Here is a 26,275-nt window from a genome sequence, read left to right as displayed (position 1 = left end):
TGTTCCCTGATATCCAGACTATATTCCAGATTTCGCTGTTTATCCCCAAAATGTTGTTTATAGTTAATTTTTTTGTTTGACCAAGGATTGGCTGAAAGTTCAGAGGTTATTTTTGGTTTGTATGACTCTTTGGTTTCTTTTGCTCAAGAAGAATCCCCTACTTTTTTTTTCTTTTTTCTTTTTTTTGACATTGAATTTTTAAGAGCTAACTGTCCCATATTCTGGAATTGTCTAAATGTTTGTTTCTGATATCATTTAACTTGTTCTCTAGCCCTTATATTTCTTATAAACTGGAAGTTAGATTTAAAGTCTTGGTTAAATTTAGGTTAAGCATATTTGGCAAAGTATTTTACGGATGATGCTCTGAATTTCATATTTTGTCCCGTAAGGAGATGAGTAAGTTTCAAGTTGTCTCATTTTTAGAGAGGCTACATCTGATTGTTTGGTTAACGTGGTTACTGCTAGATCTTTCGTTGTAAAAGACATTTTTCCCTTTGCAGTTAGCAAGTAATCTGTGGGCAGTTCTTTGGAATATTCTATTTAGTTTACAAATTTGTGTTGCTTATTCTGTCTCCCTGCTGGGATTAGAACCTAGTCTGTCTGACATGATAGCCCATCCCTCACCCTTATGTCAGCATCTTATCTTTTCTCTCTTGCCTGTCATCACGGTTATATATATCTGTTGTTCTGCTGGTTTGTCAGCTGATCAGAGGCAGCGACTTTTTCTTACCACTGTTATATCCCATATAGTGCTTTAGGTTTACAGTAGCTGCGTAGTTGATATTTGTCCAGATTGGCAGGAAGCATCAGAAACCCATCACCCCCCAAGAAACCTGAACTACAGAGGTTCTAGCCATAGAATATTAGAGTTGGAAAAGATCTTGGTGGGAAATGTGCTGTGAACTTCCACCCTGGGACAGGTCCCAGCCCCTGTTTAGACGTAGGAAATGTCCTGCTTAAGGTTTCCTGAGCAAGTGTTTTGTTCCACTGCTGTCAGCCACAATGAAGAACTCTCCTTCAGGGACCCGTGAATGCCACCACAGCACCTCCTCACCCTCAGAGCAGGTGTTCTCCATGGCCCTGCCCAGGAAGGCCCCTCTCAATACTCCTGGCACCCCAGTCCTTGAAGACTTTCCTCAGAATGACGACGAGAAGGAGCGGCTGCAGCGGAGGCGCTCCAGGGTCTTTGACCTGCAGTTCAGCACAGACTCGCCTCATTTGCTGGCCTCCCCCTCCAGTAGGTGAGTGGGCGCTGGGCTGCCTTGTTGTGGTGGGTTACGTGGGTTTGCATTACCACAATACCTTGTGGATTCTGGGTCTGGATTTTGAAAAGATCCAGTGTCGTTGATCCTTGCCAGAGTTGTTTTTTTTTCTTTCCTTTAGGAATGTTGATGTTTCAGCTACGATTCCTAAGTTTACAAACACGCAGATTACTGAGCATTACTCCACCTGTATCAAACTGTCTGCTGAAAACGTGAGTATCTGCCGGTTTAAGCAGTGACGATTTTGCAGCTTGATCAGAGAGGAGATCTAGTCTTCTTGATTCTGTAGAGAATGCATGATCAGTGATTGTGCACTTTTATTCTCTAGTGACTCTTCTCAGTGCTGGTGTTTTCAATGTGGTTTTACTGTTTCTTACAGACCTTTGGTGTCCCTCTGACAAGTTGCCGGCCCCCTGCGGTGTGTCACGAGGCAGCACCCTAGGGGTTAATAGTGCAGTTCTGGAGCTAGATAGTAGATAGATAGTAGGGTTGTGGGCTAATTGTGAGCCCTAGATGTAGCCTGAGTTGGAATCCTGTCACTTACAAAGCTGTGTGGCCTTGGCAGGTCACTCAGCCACTGTGCTGCAGGGTGGTCCTCCTCTGTAAAATGGGAATGAGAATAGTCCTTGCCTGAGAGTCGTTCTGAGGGTCACTGAGCCCCTCTGTGTCAGTGCTTAGAAGAGGACCTGCACACAGGAACACTCAGGAATTGTGTGCTGTCACTCCAGACCTTGAGAATGAGGAAGTACACACATGGATTTAGCTGTATCACCAGATGTTTGTGGGAATGGATATCTGTGTTGAGATGTGGGATATTCCTGTTTAAAAGTTCAGCTTCCCATGACAGGGTAGAATTATTTATGTGAGCATAGGCTATAAATAACAAACCTTTCTAAAACTTTCTGTTTTCAGAAAATCACCACCAAGAATGCTTTTGGCTTGCACTTGATTGATTTCATGTCAGAGATTCTTAAACAGAAAGATGCCGAACCGACCAACTTTAAAGTAAGAAGGATGTTCACCTTCTCTTGCATCTGAATTAATGCTAGTGATTGCTAATCCTTAGCATAGCACAATAATTGAATTCTACAAATACATGAGAGCCTTCCTTGTTTAAGACATTTTATTAGCTACTTTACTTTCTTTCCTTAACTGATGAAATGTAGAGAAAATATCTGTTACGTTTTTTTTTATTCCCTGTGTTAGGGGAATCTTTTTCATTTTTTTCTTAAAGGCAAGTACATATTTTATGCAGATTGCTTTGTTTTGCCGTTCAGCTGCTCCTTCTTTATGATCACCATGAATACAGCTCTGCTTGTTTGACTAGGTGGCTGCCGGCACTCTGGATGCCAGCACCAAGATCTATGCTGTGCGCGTAGATGCCGTCCATGCTGATGTATACAGAGTCCTTGGTGGGCTGGGCAAGGATGCACCATCTCCGGAAGAAGAAGAGGGCCATGGTGCAGGTACATGGGTTGGGATCTGGATGTAAGGGGCTTTTTTAAAGGGTGTTGCAGGTAGTTATTTGAGTAACATACTGAAATGAAGTCACAAGAAATCACTTCTCTCATTCTGTTGAAGACATGGATGTTTTCAGAATTATATTTGAGAAGATACTCAAACACTAGATATGTTTTTCTTTGGAAAAGAGAAGGACCTTATAAAAGCTTTTAGATTTTATTTAGACAAGATTGAGTAAACATCACCAACTAGGGAGCTTCTGATTTGGGGAGTCTTTGGAAATTGACTTGTATCAGAAACCAAATACTTAGTCTAGTAGTTTGGTTTCTCCCTAAGCTGCGGATTAGACGTGCCTGCTGCTTTGAGGGGATGGCATGTGTTTTAATTACGATCACTCTCTAGTTTTGAAGAACTTGAATTGATAAGTTCAGTTACGTGCTCCAAAGCAGCCCCTGCAGTGCACAGTCTTACTCCTTGTAGATGGAAGTGCAACCGAAACAGGAACAACCAAGAAGGCTCCAAAGCCAAGGAAGAAGCACTTGTACAAAACCATCGAGCCGAATATAAACAACCTCAACGTCTCCGAAGCAGATCGAAAGTGTGAGGTGAGAAACTGTGTGCCCAGTGTAGTCTCTGACTAATTCAGAGGCTCAGTGGCAGAAACTTGCTGCTATGTGCTTGTTCAGGCCTCCAGGGAGTAAAATATTCAACTGGTGTCTCTGCATTGTCATCCTTTAGCTTTACAGCGAAGACTGACAGGGGTAGGTCCCTGCTTTTCCCTCAATATTTCAGAATGATTGAGTAGAACGAGATGGCAAATTACTGAGAAAACCAATTGATTAAAATATTAATTTTCTTCTGTAGTACATGCAGCGGTGGTGATGACAGCTAACATTTATTGTGTGTCTACCAGGCACACCGTGCTGCCCAAGGCCCGTGTCCTGTGTTAACCCATTCTGTCCTTACAACATCCTTGCTACATTTTATGAAGAGGTAATTGAGGTTCAGGGCTGTGGAGTAACTTGTCCAAGATGACGTAATTAGTAAGTAAACTGGGATTTGAAACTAAGTGGTCTGGCTCCAGAGTCCATGCTCTAAACAACCTTACATGATTTAGCAAATCCTGAGGAATCTGCTTAAAGGAATGGTACCAGAGGCCTCTTTATAAATTAGCAGTTAATTTAAAGCAAACAGATGTTGCTACAATTTAAAAAAATTTTTGCTATTAAAAACAATTTCAAAAAAAAAAAAAAACAATTTCAGTGAACATTCTTGTACCTGTTTGCATTCTTCTGGGAGTATATTTGTAAGAAAATTCTGAGACATGAAATTTCCATTGCCCTCACAAAAAGGTTATACCAACCTACTCTCCCACCAATGATGGACTAGATTATTTCTTTCTCTTACTTGCATCCCACCAACGATGGACTAGATTATTTCTTTCTCTTACCTTTCTCTTTCTTTCTCTTACCTTAGTAATTAAGGTCACGAGACTGGAATTGATCACCAAGGGAATAAGTGTATGTGGAAAAAGGACTGGGCCCGGATACCCCTGTCTTAACAGTTCAGAGAGCTGAATAAGCAACGTCCAGTAGGTGGGGGAAGGCCAGGAGAATGTGGTATTGAAATGAGTGTTTTAGGGAGGATGGAGTGGTCAGCCACGTCAAATATGGCAGCCTGAGGCCATGGTGAGCTTGGCGAAGGGGCCCTGGGGAGCTGCAGCTCAGACCTCCAAGGAAGGGGTGCTGCTTGGCTGATGCTGGTGTCCCTGAGTTTGGAGGAGGGGCTTGGGGGCCCAGGACCCAGACTTCTGAGGAGGGAATGCCCACTGGTGCTGGTGTCTCTTACTGGCACCCGGCGTGGTTGGTTCTGTGGGTATAAGGAAAAAGTACAAGTTAAATTCAGCTACTGCCCAGGTAGGACCTGCTGCTGCTGGGTTGGTGAATCACTGCTGGGTGACACTCCCAGGAACAGGAATCCTGCAGAAAGAAGCCTGTCCCTTCTCCTTCCTCCAGCCTTGCCATCTCCCTCTAGTGCCCCCTTTTGGTGGAGCCCAATAGGGAGCTGCTGGCACAGCTGAAGTGTGGTCTCCAACCCAGCATCACAGAGCAAAGTATAGAAGGTAGGTTTGGAGCTGAGTGGCAATAGCTTAATAACTGCCAGAGAGGCAAAGTCTTGCAATATCTACTTCCAAGAAGGTTGGAAGTTACTATGTATAAAATAAATAAGCTACAAGAATATATTGTACAGCACAGGGAATAGAGCCATGTTACCTGTTACCTGTTCCCACCAGGTAACATTTTTCATATTTGCTTTACAAATATGGGAGTACAGGGAGAAAGGGTACAGGGAGAAAGCAAATATGAAAAATGTTACCTGTTGGGAAATCTAGGTAAAAGTTACACAGAGATTCATATTACTATTTCAACATTCTTGTAGGTTTGAAATTTTTCAAAATGAATTGGGCAGGGGGAAATAAATGAGAAGGGAGGCAGTTTTTTTTTTTGGGGGGGGAGGCAGTTTTTTAGAAGAGTTTTGCTATAAATTGGGGCAGAGTAATGGAATGGCAAGGGAAAGTAAGGTCCTGAGTCTTTTTGTTTTTTTGTTTTTGTTTTTTTAAAGAATGATGTTGTAGTATTTATTGACATGGGAATATTTGCACAGTATATTCTTTTTTTAATTTTTAAAAATTATTTTTGAGGTGTAATTTATTTACAATGTTATATTAGTTTCAGGTGTACAACACAGTGATTCAAAATTTTTATAGATTATACTTCATTTAAAGTTATAAAATATTGGCTCTATTCCCTGTGCTGTACAATATATTCTTGTAGCTTATTTATTTTATACATAGTAATTTGTACCTCTTAATCCCCTACCTCTATCTTGCCCCTTCCCTTTCCCTCTCCCCACTGGTAAACACTAGTTTGTTCTCTATATCTTTGAGTCTGTTTCTATTTTGTTATATACATTCCTTTGTTTTATTTTTTAGATTTCACATGTAAGTGATAACATACAGTATTTGTCTTTCTCTGTCTGGCTTATTTCACTAAGCATAATAACCTCCAGCCATGTCGAGGTCCAGCCATGTTGTTGCAAACAGTGAAACATCATTTTTTTTATGGCCAAGTAGTATTCCATTGTGTGTGTGTGTACGTACACACACACACACATATACACAGCATCTTCTTTATCCATTCATCTGTTGACGGATACTTAAGTTGCTTCCATATCTCGGCTCTTGTAAATAATGCCTCTATGAACATTGGGATGCATGTATCTTTTCAAATCAGTGTTTTCGTTTTCAGATATATACCCAGGAGTGGAATTGCTGGATCAAATGGTAGTTTTGTTTTTAGTGTTTTGGAAACGCTCCATAGTGGCTGCACTAATTTACATTCTCACCAACTATATACAAGGGTTTCCTTTTCTCCACATCCTTATCAGCATTTGTTATTTGTGGTCTTTTTTTTTTTAATTTATTTATTTTATTTTATTTTTGGCTGCGTTGGGTCTTTCTTGCACACAGGCTTTCTCTAGTTGCAGTCAGTGGGGGCTACTCTTCACTGCAGTGCCCGGGCCTCTCATTGCAGTGGCTTCTCTTGTTGTGGAGCATGGGCTCTAGGCATGCGGGCTTCAGTAGTTGTGGTGCACGAACTTAGTTGCTCCGCGGCATGTGGGATATTCCCAGACCAGGGCTTGAACCCGTGTCCCCTGCATTGGCAGGCAGATTCTTAACCACTGCGCCACCAGGGAAGTCCCTGTTTATCGTCTTTTTTTTTTTTTTTTTGCGGTATGCTGGCCTCTCACTGTTGTGGCCTCTCCTGTTGCGGAGCACAGGCTCCGGACACGCAAGCTCAGCAGCCATGGCTCACGGGCCCAGCTGCTCCGCAGCATGTGGGATCTTCCCGGACCGGGGCACGAACCCGTGTCCCCTGCATCGGCAGGCGAACTCTCAACCACTGCACCACCAGGGAAGCCCTCTCATTTTAGTTTTTTAGTTTTGTTTTCTTTTGTTTTGTTTGTTTGTTTGTTTGTTGCGGTACGCGGGCCTCTCACTGCTGTGGCCTCTCCCGTTGCGGAGCACAGGCTCTGGACGTGCAGGCTCAGTGGCCATGGCTCACGGGGCCAGCCGCTCCGCGGCATGTGGGATCTTCCCGGACCGGGGCACGAACCCGTGTCCCCTGCATCGGCAGGCAGACTCCCAACCACTGCACCACCAGGGAAGCCCCTCATTTTAGTTTTGATTTGCATTTCTCTGATGATTAGCAGTGCTGAACATCTTTTCATGTGTCTGTTTGCTATCTGTGTGTCTTCTTTGGAAAAATGTCTGTTTACATCTTCTGCCCATTTTTTGATTGGGTTGTTTGTTTTTTTTGATATTGAGTTGTATGAGCTGTTTATATATTTTGGATATTAACCCCTTATCGGTCATATCATTTGCAGTTATTTCCTCCCAGTCAAGTAGGTTGTCTTTTCATTTTGTCGATGGTTCCCTTTGCTGTGCAAAAGCGTTTGAGTTTAATTAGGTCTCATTTGTTTATTTTTGCTTTTGTTTCCTTTGCCTTAGGAGACAGATCCAAAAAAATAACTGCTACAATTTATGTCAAAGAGTGTTCTGGCTGTGTATTCTTCTAGGAGTTTCATGGTTTCCAGTCTTACATTTAGGTCTTTAATCCATTTTGTGTTTATTTTTGTGTATGATGTTAGAGAGTGTTCTAACTTCATTCTTTTGTATGTAGCTGTCCAGTTTTCCCACCACAAATTATTGAAGAGATCATTTTTTTCCCTATTGTTATTCTTGCCTCCTTTGTCATAGATTAATTGACCATAAGTGTGTGGGTTTATTTCTGGGCTTTCTATCCTGTTCCACTGATCTATGTGTCTGTTTTTTGTGCCAATACCATACTGTTTAGATTACTGTAGCTTTGTAGTATAGTCTGAAGTCTGGGAGTGTGACTCCTCCAGCTCTGTTTTTCTTTCTCAGGATTGTTTTGGCTATTTGGGGTCTTTCCATACAAATTTTATAATTATTTGTTCTAGTTCTGTGAAAAATGCCTTTTTGTTGTTTTTTTAAATGGGAGAATTAACAGCATGTTTACTTGTTGATGGCTACAGTCTAGTGGAGAAGGAATTATTGATGACACGGTAAAGGGAGGAGAAATGCTAGGGTGGTGTTTGAGCAGGTGAGAAGGGCAAGGATTGGATGGCTTGGATGGGTCTTGTCTGAGGAGCACAGTGGCTGATGAGAGGTGGGGCTTGAGTGTGTGCACATGGGTGCATTCTGGATATTCTCTTCTGGTTGTGCTTCCCCTTCCACCCCCCACTCCCACCCCCATCAGTGAAATAAGCCAGATCTTCAACTGACAGTATAGAGGAGGAAAGTGTTGGAGGTTTGAAGAGAGGATAAGGTAGTAGGGAGTCATCTAGGAGGATGGGAGAGTGGAGGGACTAGGGAAATGTAGTTTGATGGCTAGACAACACTTAGGGTTTCCCTGAGGGCACTGGAGGATGGATTTATAGTGAGGTCAGTCAGCATGACTTTGTGTCTTTTTTTTTGGCTCTGTCGGGTCTTTGTTGCGGTACATGGGATCTTCATTGCAGCATGCGGGTCTTTCGTTGAGGTGCGCAGGCTCTTCATTGTGACGCGTGGGCTTCTCTCTAGTTGTGGCGCACAGGCTCCAAAACACATGGGCTCAGTAGTTGTGGTGCGCAGGCTTAGTTGCCCCGCAGCATGTGGGATCTTAGTTCCCCGACCAGGGATGGAACCTGCGTCCCCTGTATTGAAAGGTGGATTCTTAACCACTGGACCACCATGGAAATCCCATGACTTTGTGTCTTTCTCCAGCCATGACTGGCTGTGTGGGTGCAAGCATGGAGTAGGCAGAAAGTTAGATTTAACAAAGGATTGTGTTTAGCTGAGTGAATGTGACACAGCTGAAAGGGGCGCTGGAGCTGAGAGTGTGTGCAAGGGGGTGGTTGTGATCATTGATTGTGGAATTTTAGCTGGGAAAAGAGGTGTGTGAAGGACAGTGTAAAACCATGTGACCAGTAGACTGTAGGGCCTGATGGGACCAAAGGCTTCTTGGCGTTGGAGACAAGAAAGTGTAGTCTGGAAAGACAAGAGGTGGTTGTCAGAGAGGGGCACTTGGAATTGAGCATACAGAGAGGTTGCAGTCCTGGTTAATGATTCAATTCGGAAAGCAGGCCAGGGAGCAAAAGGCAGAGGAGGCAGGGGGTCATGCTAGGATCCCATGCGTCTTGGGGTTCTTAGGATGAAGCACAAGACCACTGAAGGAGAGGATATCAAGGAACTGAGAGGCCAGAATATTGGATGGGTCTACATGGATAGTGAAATTACTGGAAACCACGACAGCAGTAAAGTTGGAGAACAGGAGTGAGTCAGAGATAATATTAAAATCTTCTAGGAAGGGGGTGGGGTTGTAACCTGGGGACTAGAAGGTGATTGCAACAGGGTGGTAGAGTCTGATGTTACATTCAGAGGTGAGGGTTGTAGGAATTGGGAAGGAGAATATAGTCTGGAAGCTGCAATGAGGCACAAGGAAATCACCTATCTGACGTCTAGGCCAGCGGTGTGAGGGCTGCGGGAGAGGAAGCAGCCGTGCTGGGGAGACGGTGTCCTCGGGCAATACCGTGTTTCCTTAGAGCAGTGCTTCCCAGGCTTTTGTCATGACACTCCCACACACACACCACTGAGCCTTTTTAGATGTTTTGTTCCTATCCCTCTTCATTGAAATTAATTCCAAAGGAATACAGTTTTGCAAGTAAGGTCAAGGTTGGAGAGGCACAAATTATTGTAATTTCTAAGATATTTCTCACCTTCCCCCAGAAACCAGTTCCCACCCCCTTGAGAGGATATCGTCTCAGGCAGATGGTAGTGGTGAGGCTGAGTGTGTGGTGGCTGGGAGTGAGGGGCCTGGCTGCGTTCACTCTGGCTGATGGGGTCCGGGCAGGACGGTTCTCCAGCCCGTGCTGGGGTGAGGACTGTGTGCGGATGGGGATGGCTGGGGCAGGGCCCCGAGGCCAAAGCCCAAGAGCTAGGGTAGAGGTGAGGGGGCCAGGCTTTTTAGGGGAGGGAGTTGTATTCTTTTTTTCTATCTATGGGTCAGCATTGGAGGCAGACCATGTAAAGTTCAGATCCTGGTTTTACTGTCTTAGTTGTGTGGAAAAGTCTCCAAATCTCACTTTGTCAAACTAAAAACAGATAATCCCTGAGTTTTGTGTTAGTGGGTTATATTTGTCAAAGTGCTTTATCCATGGCAATATGTTGTACACATCTGAAGGGGAGCCATAAAATCCTCTCCCACCTAACCTTCCCTTCCCAATTCTCCTTGTTTTTTCACCTTCGCAGGTAATCTGAATATTTACTTCACCATCATTCTTGCTTGTGCTTTTGGTTCTACACTGAACTGTTCAATTCAGCAGCAGGGTTGGAAATTCTCTTCCTCTTGTGTCTTCCCAGGTAGACTCAGTTCTAGGGAGCCTGAGGAGGCTTGCACTGGCCGCTCCCATTGTTCTAAAGGGGACGAAAGGGCAGCAAGCTGCTGCCTTCAGGCCTGCGGCTTCGGGCTTTGGTCTATGTACGCAAGTGGAGACAACAGGATCTGGTCTAGTCTATGTATGCAAGTGAAGACAACAGGATCTTGAAGAAACGCCGAGAACCTCAGTCCTGGGAAGCTTTTTTTGCTCTGTAATCTGTGGTAAACGTAGAATAAGTGAAAGTTTGGAAGCTAAAAAAGAAGGGGGGTGGTGGGTACAAACTTAGAATCTGAAGTTTCAGCTATTCATTGAACCTGCATTCTCTTGGCAATGGCGGGAGATTAGACAGCAGGTGTTCTGTGGGTGTGTCTGGACTAGCTGAGAACCCTTGTTTGTATATGAGCTGATCTATTTTGTACACAGCTGTCTGCTGTGTGCAGAATTCTTGCTGTCACAGGGATTCCAGCCTGATTATGCCCCAGTGCTTCAGACCAGGAGGGCACAAATAGACACAATGTAAGGAAGGTCAAGGCACATACTCAGGAGACCAGAGTGGGTGGAGGTCAGAGTTTCCGGAAGAGGTGAGATTTGAACTGGGCTGTGAAGGGAGGGTAGGTGTTTGTCAGGTGGTGGCAAGAAGGTGATTCTAGGCAGAGGCGTAAGCAAAGGCCATGAAGCAGGAAAAGTTCTGGTTCCTTAGGAAGCTGGACAGTGTGCACGTTGGGCTAGAGCTGTGGATTTTCTCATGAGGCTGAAACAACCCTAGACTTTGTCATGTAGTCTGCTGTCTACCAAGGCCTTCTCTTACTGTTTCTCTTCCTTGCTGGGATCCTTGTTTCAAAAAGTTCATTTATCCAGACTGTACAGTCAGCAATAATTCATTTTCCCACAAATCACTCAAAGATGTAAGTCAAATCTAATTGACATGAAAGAACCATTGTTCTCACACTGACATGATCTAATTCTAGGCAAAAGTGAGGAAGGTTATCTTAGCGTTTCAGCTTTAATGTGGGCCAGTGTACAGTTTCTGTGTTGACTCTTTGAAAGGCTGAGTTTCATTAACTACATGAGACCTCTAGGGGTGCTGGGGTCCAGGTGGGAAACCATTGCTCTGGTGAGCATTTGAGGAAGGGAATGAGAATAGCACCACTGGTATTTTTAGGAAAAGAAGTAGGAGAGACCAGAGACAAGGGTTAACTCAGGCGAGGGTTATACTGGTGGCAGTGAGGATGGGAAGAAGGGGTAGGTGGTAGAGACACACTGGGAGGAAAACCCACCAGGCCATGTAACTAACCGGTTGAGGGGTAAGGAGACAGGGAGAACGTGGAGGTGCCGTATGTGCTGCACTGGGACTAGCTTATCGGGAGGCGAGAGAAGACTCAGTTCTGGTGAGGTTGGGCTCAGGGTTAAGGGGGCCGGAAAAGAGCCAGAGAGCAACACCTGTCCTCAGAATTAAGGGCCCCTCTTTCCATAGTAGCCACATCCTGAGACATGAGGAAGACCTGTGAACCTGGTACCTGACCTTTTTCCTGTCACCGGGCCTCCTGTGGAGTCCCAGGTGGCTTCTGCCCTCTTGCCACACATGCATGTGCCTTGCCCTGTTCTCTTTTGGGGCTTGGTGACATGTGGTTATGCCACTCCTGCTCCTCGACCCCAGCCTTAGGGGTCTTCTGACAACCTCTCCCATGTTTAACCCGGACATCTAACCCTGCGAACTCTGCCTGTCCTTTGCCCGGATCTCTTACTCGTGTTCTTCCAATTCTTTGAAAATATTTCTGTTCAGAGGAGTGATGGGATTCTGTGAACAGATCCATCACACAGGCTTTTTAAGTCAGCAGAATTTGTTGTGGTAGCATTCTACTAGAGATAGACGTTTAAAAACGGTGGCCGTGGAAAGAGGCCAGCAGAAGGATACTGTCCAGGTATATTGTAAATAACCAGATTTTTTAAAAATTAATTTTTATTGGAGTATAGTTGCTTTACAATGTTGTGTTAGTTTCTGCTGTACAGCAAAGTGAATCAGCTATACGTATATATATATATATATATATCCCCTCTTTTTTGGATTTCCTCCCCATTTAGGTCACCACAGAGCATTGAGTAGAGTTCCCTGTGCTGTACAGTATGTTCTCATTAGTTATCTTTTTTTGTGTGTGGTACACGGGCCTCTCACTGTTGTGGCCTCTCCCGTCGCGGAGCACAGGCTCCGGATGCGCAGGCTCAGCGGCCATGGCTCACGGGCCCAGCCGCTCCGCGGCATGTGGGATCTTCCCGGACCGGGGCACGAACCCGTGTCCCCTGCATCGTCAGGCGGACTGTCGACCACTGCGCCACCAGGGAAGCCCTAGTTATCTATTTTATACATAGTATCAATAGTGTATATATGTCAATCCCAATCTCCCAATTCATCCCACACCCACTTCCCCTCCAGTATCCATACTTCTGTTCTCTACGTTTGTGTCTCTATTTCTGCTTTGCAAATAAGTTCATCTATATTGTTTTTCTAGATTCCACATATAAGTGATAGTATACAATATTTTTCTCTTTCTGACTTCACTCTGTATGACAGTCTCTAGGTCCATCTGTGTCTCTACAGGTGACCCAATTTTGATCCCTTTTATGGCTGAATAATATTCCATTGTATATATGTACCACATCTTCTTTATCCATTCATCTGTTGATGGACATTTAGGTTGCTTCCATGTCCTGGCTATTGTAATTAGTGCTGCAATGAACATTGGGGTGTATGTATCTTTTTGAATTATGGTTTTCTCCGGGTCTATGCCCAGGAGTGGGATTGCTGGGTCAAGTGGTAGTTCTATTTTTAGTTTTTTAAGGAACCTCCATTCTGTTCTCCATAGTGGCTGTATCAATTTACATTCCCACCAACAGTGTAAGAGGGTTCCCTTTTCTCCACACCCTCTCCAGCATTTATTGTTTGTGGATTTTTAGGTGATTGCCATTCTCACCAGTGTGAGGTGATACCTCATTGTAGTTTTGATTTGCATTTCTCTAATAATTAGGTGTTGAGCATCTTTTCATGTGTCTGTTGGCCATCTGTATGTCTTCTTTGGAGAAATGTCTATTTAAGTCTTCTGCCCATTTTTTGATTGGGTTGTTTGTAAACAAACAGATTGACACAGTATAAGCTTGTCACCATTTACTGTGTACATTTATCCATCTGACCATGTACAGCCCTCCTTTTGAACTGGGATGGGATTTTACCTGGTCAGTTAGAAAGGCCCTCCCCCTTTTTTGATCATGTGCAGAGACATTTCAATCCAGTATATGCAGCTGCGAATGAGCAGGGTCCAGTGAATGAGATTTTCTATTTCCTTTGGCTACATCCCATAATTCTGGGTTCCCTCTATTTTTGTGCTCAGATTGATCCCATGTTCCAGAAGACAGCAGCCTCGTTTGATGAGTGCAGTACAGCAGGGGTGTTTCTCTCCACCCTCCACTGCCACGACTATAGAAGTGAGCTGCTCTTTCCCTCCGATGTCCAGACTCTCTCCACTGGAGAACCTCTTGACTTGCCGGATTTAGGTTGGGTGGAAATGACCGATTTAAAAGGTAGGTCCACGTGATGCCTTTTAGCAGAGCAGTTCAGTCATCAGAGAAGTTTCTACATAACCATGGGTGTAGTAAGCCCATCATGCTCTTCTGTTGCTTATTTGCCCAGAAGGTTCCTCTGGAATGACAAAGTGGGCATTTTTGGGGAGAAACTAAGTTTTCAGCCTGTTTGCAGCATGGAGTCTTCAACAGTAGTAGCCAGTGCTCGTGGTCTGTATGTGCCACGTCCTTCAGTTGCCCTGCTAGCAGTCACCCTGGAGTGTCAGAGTTTTGGACTTGGGAGAGGGGCTTTAAGAGACTTGTTGAGCCAGAGGCCTGTTACTAACCCAGGGGATCCCGAGGAGAAGAGGGCTTTGTGAACTGTTTTCAGAATCCTCCGTGGTGGTCTGAGAACAGATCTGTCTTGTTGTCAGTCCCTCATACAGGCTTGGCAGCGATTTTACCCCCCCTTCCACACCCCTCTCTGGGAGATCCTCTGAGGACAGGCCCAGGGTGGTGTGAGGGCCAGGCGCTGTTCTCCCGTGGAATGATTTTCGTGTGTTACATGAAATTGTTCCTCCCCTCTGCAGGGCTACGCAGATGTTACGGGGCCCATTCTCCTGTTTATTCTTGTCTAAAATTTGCTGAGTATAATTATTTTGTACTAACAATTGTCCAGGTGTATGCACTCAACTGAGGTAGGTAATCTATACCTAGTTTAATTTGGGACTAGAATAAGTGGCATTGCACAATTGGCTGTGCACTTACTATGCTTTAAGGATGGGTTTTTGATTTCCCAACTCTAGCTTAGGGCACAGAGTCGATTTCAGAGTCAAAGTCTGTGCTTCGGGTTTCTGCTCTAGTGTTTTCCTCATTCCTGGGATGCCAGTGTGGAGCCTGCCTCTAGTGTGGGCATGTGCCTGAGTGCACGCCCTGTGCCAGGAGAGTGATCTGCAAACAGATCGGCTGCCAGCCAGCCTCTTCCCGAGAAACAGGAGGTGGCTGTGCCCCTCCCTCCATGGTGCTGCTCTGGTCATCTTGAGGGGGTGAGGTGTGTCTCCATCCTGCTCTGAACCCTCTTTGTGATCTTCCTGTCCTCCCAGCACCCCTGCAGCAGTGTGTGGAAGACCGTCAGATCTGCCCTTCCCTGGCGGGGTTCCAGTTCACTAAATGGGACAGTGAAACACATAATGAGGTGTGGTCAATTTCTGGATTTCTGAGGGCTCTGGGCATTTCTCCAACAGCTCGTGGTTTCAGTGAGATGGCCTAAGATTAGTTCTGCCCAATGGGAACCAAAACTGTGGCATCGTTTTTATTTAGCCAGCAGTACAGAAAATATTTCCTTTGGCTCCTCCGTAGGGACTAAGCCCTGGGGCAGGGGTGGGAGTGGTATTGTGTGCTGCAGCAGGCTCACTAGCCAGCTGGGATTAGAGTACTGGGATCAACTTCATGTCTGCTTCCCCAGGGTAAGGCAATCCTTCCATTCCTCGGTGCTCGATTTTTATCAGATTTACTCTCAAACATGGTTGTCCCAGTGGCCTCTGGTCTCTTAGGCTGCTGTCAAGCTTGAGGAATTTCCTGCTCCTCAGGGTTGAGTCCCTTGGCACAGAGTTTCCTGAGAAATTATCATGTGTAAAGCTTTCCTCTGTGTATTTTTAGCCTGGCCCCCTTTAGCCTACTTACTACAACCTCCAAAATAAATGGTTTCCATGGAAAACTGTCTTCTCTAAACATGTAGTTAAAGGATGCAGATTCCTGTTCCATGTTTTACAAAATGTGCCTAACGACAATACAGCTTCATCCTGTGCCGCACAATATAAACTTCCTCAGCGCTTTGCTGTTGTGAGAACACTGGCTCCAGGGAGTGCGGGCGGGGGGGGCGGTCCTCCAGCAGTGGCGGGGGTGGTGACGGGAATGCAGAGAACTGGGGGCTCTCTTTGTCCCTTCCAGTCGGTGTCGGCCCTGGTGGACAAGTTTAAGAAGAACGATCAGGTGTTTGACATCAATGCCGAGGTGGAGGAGAGCGACTGCGGGGACTTCCGTATTGGGGCCTTGGAGGATGACTTTGATGCCAATGATGAACCGGACTACACCGCAGTTGGGGACCACACCGCAGCTGCGGATCACACCAAGTTCGGGAGCTGGAAGGAGCCCTGCCATGTTCAGAGCTGCCAGTAAGGCGCTCAGGGCCACGGGAAATGTTCCTGTAGGAGTTTTCCCAGATTTCCTGCTGGGACAGTCTAATTTCGTCTCTCTGATTGGCTGGGCTTCTGTGCTGTTGTCACACAGGCTGAGCCATTCTGACTCACCGTGGAATCAATCTGCCTTTGAATGTCAGCTCAGCCACTTATTGGGCATAAACCTGACATTGCAGGAGTCCATAAGCATAGAACTAAAATGCATAAAGTGCTGGGTTATAGTAGCTACTTCATTGGTGGCTGTCCTCACCACCTCCATTTTGGTAGCATGGAGGGTGCTCCCTTTCGACACCCTGCACATGGTCTGGCTTTTGGCTGAATCACTCCATATCAGTTATAGACAGAAAACAGGCTTATGTGTTGATTACCAGAAGAAAGTGGCCCCTGCCTAAAGGGCAGAGATGGGTCTGGGCAGTGTTGGTCGTTAGATAGGTAGACCGGGGATGAGCAAAGCAAGGAAAACTAAAAAAGCATGTAGAAATGAGCATATGGGGTGTGGGAGACGGTAGGATTGGCCTCTAGTCATTTAGATTCTTGATTAGTCTAATAGCGCCATAAGGCAGTCTGAACTTCGTTGGCCTTTATTATATGTACTTAATAGGTTAGTATCATTTTAATTTTGAATATGGTCTGCAAGCAGGATCCCACAATCCTGCAGTGCCGAGGGCCTCTAAAGGTCTTGAATGGGCCTGGGTGTAGCAGATTCCACGAGACTAGAACAAACAGATCCTCTGATAACCCTGTGCCTGTAGCAGCAGCTTGGAAAACCTGGGAGTGGGGACAGGCAAGCTGGTTTAGTATGTGCGAAACTTTAGAAGTTGTCCAGTATAATTTCCCACCGAGGCAAAGATCCCTTCAAGAGCGTTGCTTGAGTGTCTCCAGGATGAGATTGCTTTCTTGAGCTCACTTTGTCTCCCCATGGGGGGAATGATTAGATTGATAATGCCTCTTCAGATCTGAGTAGAAGTCAAGGGGCTGAAAGTTTGGACCTCAAGGAAAAATTACCCCCTAGGCCCTTTTAGAACCCTCCCCTCCTGATTTTTACTATTACCAGACCTGTGATTTTGTCCCTTTTCCCATCCTATCTTCTAAGAAGTGGGAAATGGTAGGCAGGTTGGAGGGATGAGGTCTTTTAATACCATTTTCAAATGTCAGAGAAGAGCTATCACTTTTGCTAAACAATGAGGTGACATCTGAGGAACTGGTGTAGTGAAGGACTTTAGTCACTTCCATTTTGTTATTTTGTTGTAACCGTATAACCATAGATGGTTATTTTGAACAGATGTCTCCATTTCTCTCCCCAGTTCCAGACAGAACAAAATCTTAGACTCCATCCTACTGAGCGAGCACATTAGGGGCAGGGGACTTAGGTTCTAGTCTAGGGTTTTGTCCATCTTGAAATCCTTACCCGTGGCATAAGGATAGGGAGCTTCCTGGGAGCTCAGCAAGTGTTTGCACTGAACGAAGCCTGACCCTGCTGTGGATGGCTGTGAGATGTGGGACAAGTGGCATGATCTTTGGGGTCTTTGTTTTCTCACCCATAAAGTGAACGGTTGGGACTAGATGATAATAGTAGTATCTGATGTTTACTGAGCTCATTATTATCCTGACTTCGTGCCAGACACTCTGCCAGGTGCCTTACCTGAGTTATTTCAAATAATTTATATAATATATAAAGTACAATCACTTAATCCTTACAACAGCCTTATAATTAGGTCCTGTTATCCCCGTTTTACAGGTGAGGAAACAGGCTTAGAGAGGGTAGGAAATGGGGTGGAGCTGGGAGTTGCCCAGCACCCTTGGCCAATCCTGGCCGCACGTAATGAGCTGTGGATGGAAGGATCCATCCCAGAGCACTTAACTGGGGAGACCTTTAACCTGCAGGTAGTAGTGCAGCATGACTGAGCTGGTGTTACATTGAAGGAGGGGACTTGTGGTTGTGGGGGTGGGTAGAAGAAACAAAGACTCCCTCCAGAGGGCAGAGAGAAGCCTGCCTGATGGAGGAGTGGGCTGTGGATTAAGTTAGTTGGTGAGTGGGGGAGTTGGGACCAGTAGGGTGCCTGCCACATAGCATTGTGTATTGAAAGAATTATTAAAAGGCTAGAGTTCAAGCCCCAAGGGCCTCAGTCTGGTTCTGGCCCACAGACTCTCAGAAGATGGGAGCCAAGCTCTTTAGAGCTTTGCCCGTAAGTTCCCAATAAATTGCCCTCCCAATCGCCCTCGCTTTAACAGGAGAGTATCTGAGAATTGAGTGGGGATGCTTCTGAAGCTGTCTTCTTTCTCCCTCTGGGGGAAATGCAGTACAATGCAGTACAGTTATTACTTAACAACACAGGCTAGGCAGTTACAGACTAGAAGTGGGGATTTTTAAGTATATTTTAATTTAATTTTTAAATTAATAATGTGGCTGCGCTGGGTTGTAGTTGTGGCACACGGGCTCTTAATTCGGGCATGCGGAATCTCGTTCCCTGACCAGGGATCAAACCCAGGCCCCCTGCATTGGGAGCGAGGAGTCTTAACCACTGCGCCACCAGGGAAGTCCCTAGTATAGTTTAATTTTAAAAATTAAGTTTTCATCACACAGTAAATATACAAATACAGTTTACTGGTTTTTAAAAAAAGATTCTATAGATAAAGGCAAATTCCTTCTTTTAAAGCTTTTTTAGCTTATTCCATAGGCTTGATGTAAAGGAGATTTTTATATATGGCTCAATACAGGTGAAAAGGTCCTCGCTGTGTGAAGTTTCCTCACTGCCGTTACCCTTAGAGGGCATTACAGCAGCACTGACCTGGCAGGGGCCTTCAGGTGAAAGCTACCTCACACATTCTAGTACCTTGCAGAAAGGGCGAAAAACCAACCCAAAATTGCCATGCTGGACGAGCCAGTTAGGCACTTCACACGCAGCAAAGAGTAAAGCTAGATGGTTTAACAGATCGATTATAAGGGGGGCCCCAATCATGTGGGGAACATAAATTAGAATAACATGTTTTTCACTTTCAGTAGGAACTACAGCAGTGTTAGCGGAGCCCTCATTTATGGAAGCATGGTGAAGAAGGAACGCAGTTACCATGTCATGTGGCAGGAAACCTTGTGTGTGGAAAGACCCTGAGGCTGGGATTCAGTCCAGCTCCCAGTTCTGGCTTTTACTAGCTGTGCAGTCTTATATAAAAACTCAACTTTCTGTTTTCTTGTCTCTCAAACGGGTAAACTTCATTTTATGAAGCACTTTGAAACATCTAAAGTACTTATATAGATATGATCGTATTATAAAATGAAGAGAAGCAAAAGCACTGATTAAGTAAAAACTAATGGCTTATTAATGATGAAGTATTTATGTTGGACTTACTCTTAGAAATGTTGCCCATTTGTGGAAAAGTAGGTAGAGTCTGCAGCTGCGTCATATGCTGCTTTACATGTAAATACACGGTTGTCTTGTATATATCAACACATGCATGACTGTACATGTTAAAACATGGTTTCACATGTGTTGCAGAGAAGAAATGACTCCCCTCGGGGATGGAGACGTTTGGAGCTTGTGTCCCCTTCTATCCATGAAACCTGGAGAGTATTCCTACTTTAGCCCCCGAACCATGTCGATGTGGGCTGGCCCGGAGCACTGGCGCTTTAGACTCCGGCACAAACGTATGTACTTCTAGACGGAACTCTAAGAAGAGAGAGTGCAGGTGACCAGCCAGTCAGCAGTTCAGCCTAAGAAGGGAAATGCCGGTCACTGTCTTGTACCTCCTGACAAGCTGTAGAAATACACAGATAAGGAGCCTCCTGGTTGGACAGTCAGTTGGCCTGGCCTGGGATGAGGGGTCAGTTAAGACTGAAGCCTGTGAGTGGGAAGAGTGAGTGGACCCTCCCCAGGGTCAGGAGAGCTGGCTTGTGACTTTGTCCTCCCCCAGCACCCATGTGACTTCAAACAGTGGCTAGAGGTGGGAATGCACCCCCAGGCTCCAGAGGGCCATGCGAGTTACTGCACCGGCAGCACTGTGCAGCCCTCTGAAGTGCTGTGCCAGTGTTAAATGTTTGCATTCTCTCTTTGAAAAGAAGTGATTAATTAGCATATCTTTTTAGTATTGTTTTCTTGTCAAAAACACAAATTATAGGGATAAATATTAGGTGTATGATTTGCCTTTCCTAGTGCTGATATGATGCTCAGACACAAATGCTGTCTTGTGGTTGGTAAGGCTGTCAAGTGATCTTGCAAGATGAGTAAATAGGCCACAGAAGTGAGCAGTGTTGACATCTGTGTTCGTTTCTGCAGAAGATACTACCTCGCACTCAGAGAACAGAAAGAAGACCACAAAGAAGGATTTTGAAATCGACTTTGACGATGATATTGACTTTGATGTATATTTTCGAAAAACAAAGGTTTGTGCTGGATTTATTATCATTTGTGCTTTCTTAAATTACTCTTTGCACTCCTCTTTCCCTTTTAGATGTGTTTTTTAAAAATTCATTATAAATTTAACTCTTAGAGTAAATGGATGGCTTCATTCTCCCTCAATCCCTGAAGGAATTAAGAAATAGTCCCAAACTCAGTGGCAGAGAGAATCAATATGAATAAGGTCTAACAGAATCACTCCTTTACACAGAAGTAGGAAGATTAGTGCTGCTCAACCTCTTCCCAAGCTCCTTCCAAAAAAAAAAAAAAAGTGTGTATATATACCATTTTTATTAAAGATGCCAAAAAACTACCTTTTCTTTTTTTTTTTTAATTAATAGGCAGCTACTGTTCTGACCAAGTCCACTTTGGAGAACCAGAATTGGAGAGCCACAACTCTTCCTACAGATTTCCACTATGAGACTGAAAATCTTGTCCAGCTGCATCTCAAACCAGGCACCAGGGTAAGGCTATTCTTAGGTTCCTTGAGGTCATGTTGTTGTTGAACCTGTTCTTAGCATCAGAGGTATCAAGTGGCGGGTAGTGTGATTGTCAGCGCCCTTCAGGAGAAGGAGAACGCGTGAGGAGGAATTCATGTTAGCCCAAGGGAGTTACCGGGAGATCGCATGGGTAGGGCAGAGCCGGAGGGAAAAACTCACAGGACAGATGCACACTCAAGACTTGGAAATACCTCACCTGGTTGGACTTCTGGACACTCTGGCCTACTTGCCGAAATGCGAGGGGGATAAACAACCTTTTGTCAAGGCTTTTACAAGCTGTTAGTCATTTCTTGATTCTTTCACCTTCTCATGATAGTTGTGGATCTACTAGCCAGGTGCTTTCCCCAGCCCACATTGCCTCCCCATGATCAAGGTGTAGACGTGAGCCCACTGTGACATGCAGGGCGACGTAGGTGCCAGTCCTCGGGGGCTCCCTAGCGCTGCACAGCCTGCCTGCTCTCCTTCTATGACTGTTCAGGTGAGCTCTCTAGGCTAGCCAGTGTGCACCCCAGTCGCTATTCACTTCATTTGCCTGTGGCCTCTCTGGGGATGCTAAGCAGCAAGAGGGTGTTCCCGTTGCCAGGGTAACCAGGCAGTGGGTCATGCTAAGTTCTGTTTTATCTGGACCCTCTACTCATGTGCATTCCTGGTTGTTTTAATCTTGTGGTGTCAAGTATACAAACAGTCTACAGTTTCCTCTTCCTTATCTTGCCTGTCTCTCCACAAGGCTTAATGATATGTATACAGTTCCCTGAATTCGCTGATATCTCACATTCTGTTTTTATAATCCAACACTCATAATTTTCTTTATAATCAATACTGTTCACTTAGCAAAAATACTCTTAAAAATGCAGAAAGAAGTAATTTACTGTTACATGTCAATTATACCTCAATTTTAAAAAAGAAAAAAAATGCAGAAAGATACAGAGTTGCAGCAGTAGTAGTAACTGTGGTCATGGTTCAGTATCGGTTAGATGCCAGCAGCTGCTTGCTGTAATCAGAACATAGAGCCCTGGGGCGGAGGAGCAGAGCCAGGCTGCTGGGGAGCTGAAGGGAGAGGTAGGACACTTCCACTGAGCCCGGCCCAGCTCCAGCAGCTTTCCATGGCCACAAGCCACCTTCTCCTTCCTCAGGCCCTTACTATGAACATTGAAGAATGTGGCTTAGGTGGTAATTTGCATATTCAGATGTGAAGGTTGTAGAACAGAGTCATTTGATTCTTGCACTCCAGGAGTTTTCTGTGTTTCTTTTTCCATAATTGTTTCTTATAGAGGAAAGAACTCCTGCTTCTGATTATCCACAGGGACAAATTTCCCTGCATGTGTAGTAGGGCAGCCAGGCAGCAGGATCCCGAGATTCCTCACCTCGTCCTTCCAGGAGGTGTCCTTCTAGGACAATGGCTATTAAACACTGGAAAGTAAACACTGGACTATTAACACTCAGTCTGGCTAGAGACTATACAGGTCAACCAGCCATCCAGTTTAAGATCTTAAAGGGTGATTCTAATGGCAACCACCCAATACATGAGGGGGGTCACGTACCCTTCCTGAAACATTTCTTGTAGACTATGGACAATTTAGAGTGTGTCCAGAGGAGAGTATTATTCTAAATGGAGAGGGATCTAGAAATTGTGTCATATGAAGGAAAGTGGAAGAAAGTGGGCATTTCTTAATAAATATCTATTGTTTATTTTTGGATTTGTAATACAAAACCACTGAGGGGTTTTGGGGGGCTACTTTTGGAGTATATATTTATATTAAAATATTCAATGTGCTTCTGTAAACTGTACACACCTTCAATTCCATTTCCTTCACCCCAAAGACACACACCCCAGGTGAGGATCAGTGGCCTAAGGGCCTGCAAATCTGAAGGGCTCTGGTCGACAGCCACTTCCAAAAGAGGAGGCAGACTTGCTCTGTGAGGCCCTCACAGGCGGAACAAGAGCCGCAGATGTGGTGGCAGGGAGCAGAGCTCGGGTTTCTCCCTGTAGCTATGTGGGGAACAGTGATGGCCCAGGAATGGGACCAGCTGCCTGTGAATTAAAGTAGTGATTGAGTTTTCTGTCAGAATTCTTCAAGCAGCAACCAAGTGGACTTCTTTTCAGATAGTTGTAGGTGGCTTTGTTTTTAGTGAAGGAACACTTTCAAATAAAGTTGTGTGCAGACCTAATTGCAAACCGGCTGCTCTGGTGTATTTGGGATGGAAGGTGGCTCGGAGCCTTGCTGCACTGGGCTTGCTCTAGAGTGGAGTTGTATGGTTAGTTGGAAGTTGGCTGGATTAGATGACCTCTCAGGGCCCTTAAAACCCTAATGTTCTGGGACATGATCGTAGGAACTAAGGTTATCTCCCCAACCTAGTTTACTAGCTGCTTTTCTAGAAATTGCTTTCTGCAGTTGTTTTTTCCTTCATTCTAGTTACTTAAGATGGCCCAAGGCCAGAGGGCAGGGACCGAGCATTGTGAAGAAATTGACGACTATGATTACAACAACCCTAATGACACCTCCAACTTCTGCCCTGGATCACAGGTAAACGGGGGCAAGAGCTCTGTCCTCCCTTCTAAGCAGTAGGGTGTTTCTCTCCTGCTTCCCTTCTTGCCCTTTCCTGTATGGCAGATGACTATAGGAAATTCTGAATCAGGTGGGGGTTTGTGGGTGCTTGCCCTGCCCCAGGCATCAGAGAACTGAGCAGAGCTGAGGCAATAGCCAGAACCTTGGCCTGCCTTACTCTAAGCTCTGTACACAGGAAAAAAGTGGACATACTCCAGTAAACTGTCAAAATGCGGATGGAATCTTGAGCCTGTACAAAGCACTTATCCTGGCTCTTTTGGGATTTCAAAGGAAAAGAAACACTCTTCTTACTCTTACAAGCTAATATTTTTTGGCTGGGGAGACATAACACATAGACATGTGAAGACGGTGTGTCCTAATGGGGAAAAAGAAAGTGTAGAGGATGGATCTCAGGGGACCAGGTTTGTAGCTCTGATTTTGGTTCTCACATTGTGAACTTGTGCAAACTACTCCCCATCTTTAGATCTTAGTTAGACTAAATAATCTCAAAATCCCTTCTATGACTCTATGAATGAGATAGCAGATGGAAATATAACAGATAGGGGGGAAATATTAGGTTCCATCTGTGTCCCTGCAAGTGAGGAGAAGGGAAAGAATTGGAAGAATAGCTTATTCACCTTATTTTCTTGCTTGGAAGAGAATTAGGTTGTTACATTTTAATTTTTTTTTTTTTTTTTTTTTTGCGGTACGCGGGCCTCTCACTGCTGTGGCCTCTCCCGTTGTGGAGCACAGGCTCCGGACGCGCAGGCTCAGTGGCCATGGCTCACGGGCCCAGCTGCTCCGTGGCATGTGGAATCTTCCCGGACCGGGGTACGAACCCGTGTCCCCTGCATCGGCAGGCGGACTCTCAACCACTGCGCCACCAGGACAGCCCGGTTGTTACATTTTAGTAAAAATCCAGACTGGCCTCTTGCCCAATGCTCCTCAAGCTCAGTAGGCCTAAGGGTCACCCAGAGAGCCTGTTACCCAGTTCCTGGGCCCCACCCCAGAGACCTGGTCTGTTTCTGCTGGGCTCAGTCCAAGAATGACTTTCTCACTGGCTCCCAGCAGGACCCCTGCTTGTGGCCAGCCGACAGGTCACGTCTCTGGTATTTCAGGAGTGCTTTCTGTAAAATGAAATCCTAAATCCATTAGAAGCAGAGGGACACTGGCTGTTGTGATTACTGAATTCCTTTTAACTCTCACTCCAGAGGGCTTAGTTAATAGATGCCTCTCTAGTAGGGTGTATGTGCAACAGGAAGATGACTAGAGGACCTAGAAGTCCATTCTAGGTTTGACTCAATGTCACGAACTCTCGGGCTCTGCTCTTGCTGTGTACGGAATCTGTTTCAAGGATATTTCTAAGCCCCTCAAACAGCTCTGCCGAACTTGAAGAGCTATTTCCTTGCTCAGGCTGCTGACAGTGACTATGAAGAGTCAGATGACTTATTTGTGGGACCAGTTGGGACCTTTGACCATTCTGGCCATCCACCTACGACAACACAAGACAACGATGACGCGCCTGAAGTCCAAGGATTAGATATCACCACTTACGGGGAGTCAAATCTGGTCGCTGAGCCCCAGAAGGTAAAGAGGAAGCCAAGAATTATATCTGATATTGTTTGCCTGAGATCTGTTTAATTTGTATCTTTCATGAGAGTCACATTGGTCTGAACTTGATATTTTTCCTTCTCGATTTTAACCCATTGCTCTCTAAGTGGCTGATTCATTCATTCATTCATTTATTTATGTATTTATTTATTTATGGCTGCATTGGGTCTTCATTGCTGGGCGCAGGCTTTCACTAGTTGCGATGAGCAGGGGCTACTCTTAGTTGCAGTGCGTGGGCTTCTCAATGCAGTGGCTTCTCTTGTTGTGGAGCACGGGCTCTAGGCGCAGGCTTCAGTGGTTGTGGCTCGCGGGCTCTAGAGTGCAGGCTCAGTAGTTATGGCGCACGAGCTTAGTTGCTCCGTGGCATGTGGGATCTTGCCGGACCAGGGATCAAATGCGTGTCCCCTGCATTGGCAGGCGGATTCTTAACCACTGCGCCACTGGACTAATTATGCTAATTGTGTTTGTGTGGAACTAGCCATCTCTCCAAAGATTGTGATAAGCCATATGACTAGGGGTGAGCCAGTCACACAAGCAAACTATGTGAATGAAGGGTGCAGGCAGACAAAATGGGTTTCTATGCTGGTTGGGTAAGGCTAGCTATTTGGCTCTGGAAAATCTTGGCCAGATTCAACTCATATTAAATTATCATACATCAGGCATCTATTCCCTACCAAGTGACAGGCTTGGTGCTTTCATATACATTTGATTCACTTATCTCTTACACTGGAATTCCAGGATATCCTTAACGAAGACTGTACTTGATCAAAAATAAATTAGATTGAAATGAAGGACTCTGTGTATGTCCAAAGAAAGCTCTATAACTCTGTGGTATAAACTAGATTTTTTCATTATTTGAACTCCAGACTTTCTTTTTACAAAGAGCTGGTGGTAAATGCTTCTTTATTATGCTTATTTTTACTCGTCACATACCTATTTCAGGTAAATAAAATTGAAATTCAGTATGCGAAGGCTGCCAAAAAGATGGACATGAAGAAGTTGAAGCAGAGCATGTGGAGTCTGCTGATGGAGATCCCCAAGCAGGCGGATGCAGAGGTAACGGGTTCCACTCATTCTGTAGGTGCCCAGCATGGAGGAGGGTGCGGCTTGTGTCTGAGCTCCTAGATGAGTAGCCCTAACGTGGAAAGCATTCATTCAGAAATACAAGAAAGACATCACACCTCTGAAATGAACCAAGTATATGAACAGGCAGGTCACACAAAAGGTGATACAGATGGTAAACTAGTGTATGGG

At 45.2% G+C, this 26,275-nt stretch overlaps 2 protein-coding genes across 8 annotated transcripts in view; one reads left to right on the top strand and one right to left on the bottom strand.

Annotated features, from left to right (window-relative positions):
* The window catches only part of NCAPH (non-SMC condensin I complex subunit H), a 47,146-nt gene that overhangs the window by 8,593 nt on the left and 12,278 nt on the right, over positions 1–26,275 (top strand). For 2 of the 3 annotated variants that reach the window (XM_033838089.2, XM_019931112.3), the window contains exons 2-15: positions 998–1,241; positions 1,384–1,474; positions 2,175–2,267; positions 2,590–2,728; positions 3,204–3,328; positions 13,607–13,796; positions 14,879–14,970; positions 15,726–15,949; positions 19,468–19,616; positions 20,245–20,351; positions 20,706–20,828; positions 23,279–23,389; positions 24,824–24,997; positions 25,964–26,077. In XM_033838089.2, the coding sequence (XP_033693980.1) occupies positions 998–1,241; positions 1,384–1,474; positions 2,175–2,267; positions 2,590–2,728; positions 3,204–3,328; positions 13,607–13,796; positions 14,879–14,970; positions 15,726–15,949; positions 19,468–19,616; positions 20,245–20,351; positions 20,706–20,828; positions 23,279–23,389; positions 24,824–24,997; positions 25,964–26,077 (1,976 nt within the window). The remainder of the gene's footprint in view (positions 1–997; positions 1,242–1,383; positions 1,475–2,174; positions 2,268–2,589; positions 2,729–3,203; positions 3,329–13,606; positions 13,797–14,878; positions 14,971–15,725; positions 15,950–19,467; positions 19,617–20,244; positions 20,352–20,705; positions 20,829–23,278; positions 23,390–24,823; positions 24,998–25,963; positions 26,078–26,275) is intronic. The other variant, XM_019931111.3, reaches the window with a different exon arrangement.
* The window catches only part of NEURL3 (neuralized E3 ubiquitin protein ligase 3), a 106,515-nt gene continuing 83,549 nt past the window's right edge, over positions 3,310–26,275 (bottom strand). Inside the window, exon 4 of one of the 5 annotated variants that reach the window (XM_073791093.1) lies at positions 3,310–4,592. In XM_073791093.1, coding sequence (XP_073647194.1) covers positions 4,447–4,592 — 146 coding nt within the window. In that variant the 3' untranslated portion in view covers positions 3,310–4,446. Of the gene's footprint in view, positions 4,593–26,018; positions 26,157–26,275 lie in introns of those variants that run through there. The other 4 variants (XM_073791094.1, XM_033838091.2, XR_012325593.1 and 1 more) reach the window with 4 other exon arrangements.

Source organism: Tursiops truncatus, chromosome 14, assembly GCF_011762595.2.
Source record: "Tursiops truncatus isolate mTurTru1 chromosome 14, mTurTru1.mat.Y, whole genome shotgun sequence".
In the NCBI taxonomy this organism is placed as follows: Eukaryota; Metazoa; Chordata; class Mammalia; order Artiodactyla; family Delphinidae; genus Tursiops; species Tursiops truncatus.
The sequence above is the reverse complement of the archived record's forward strand: the minus strand, read 5'-3'. Positions and strand labels throughout refer to the sequence as shown.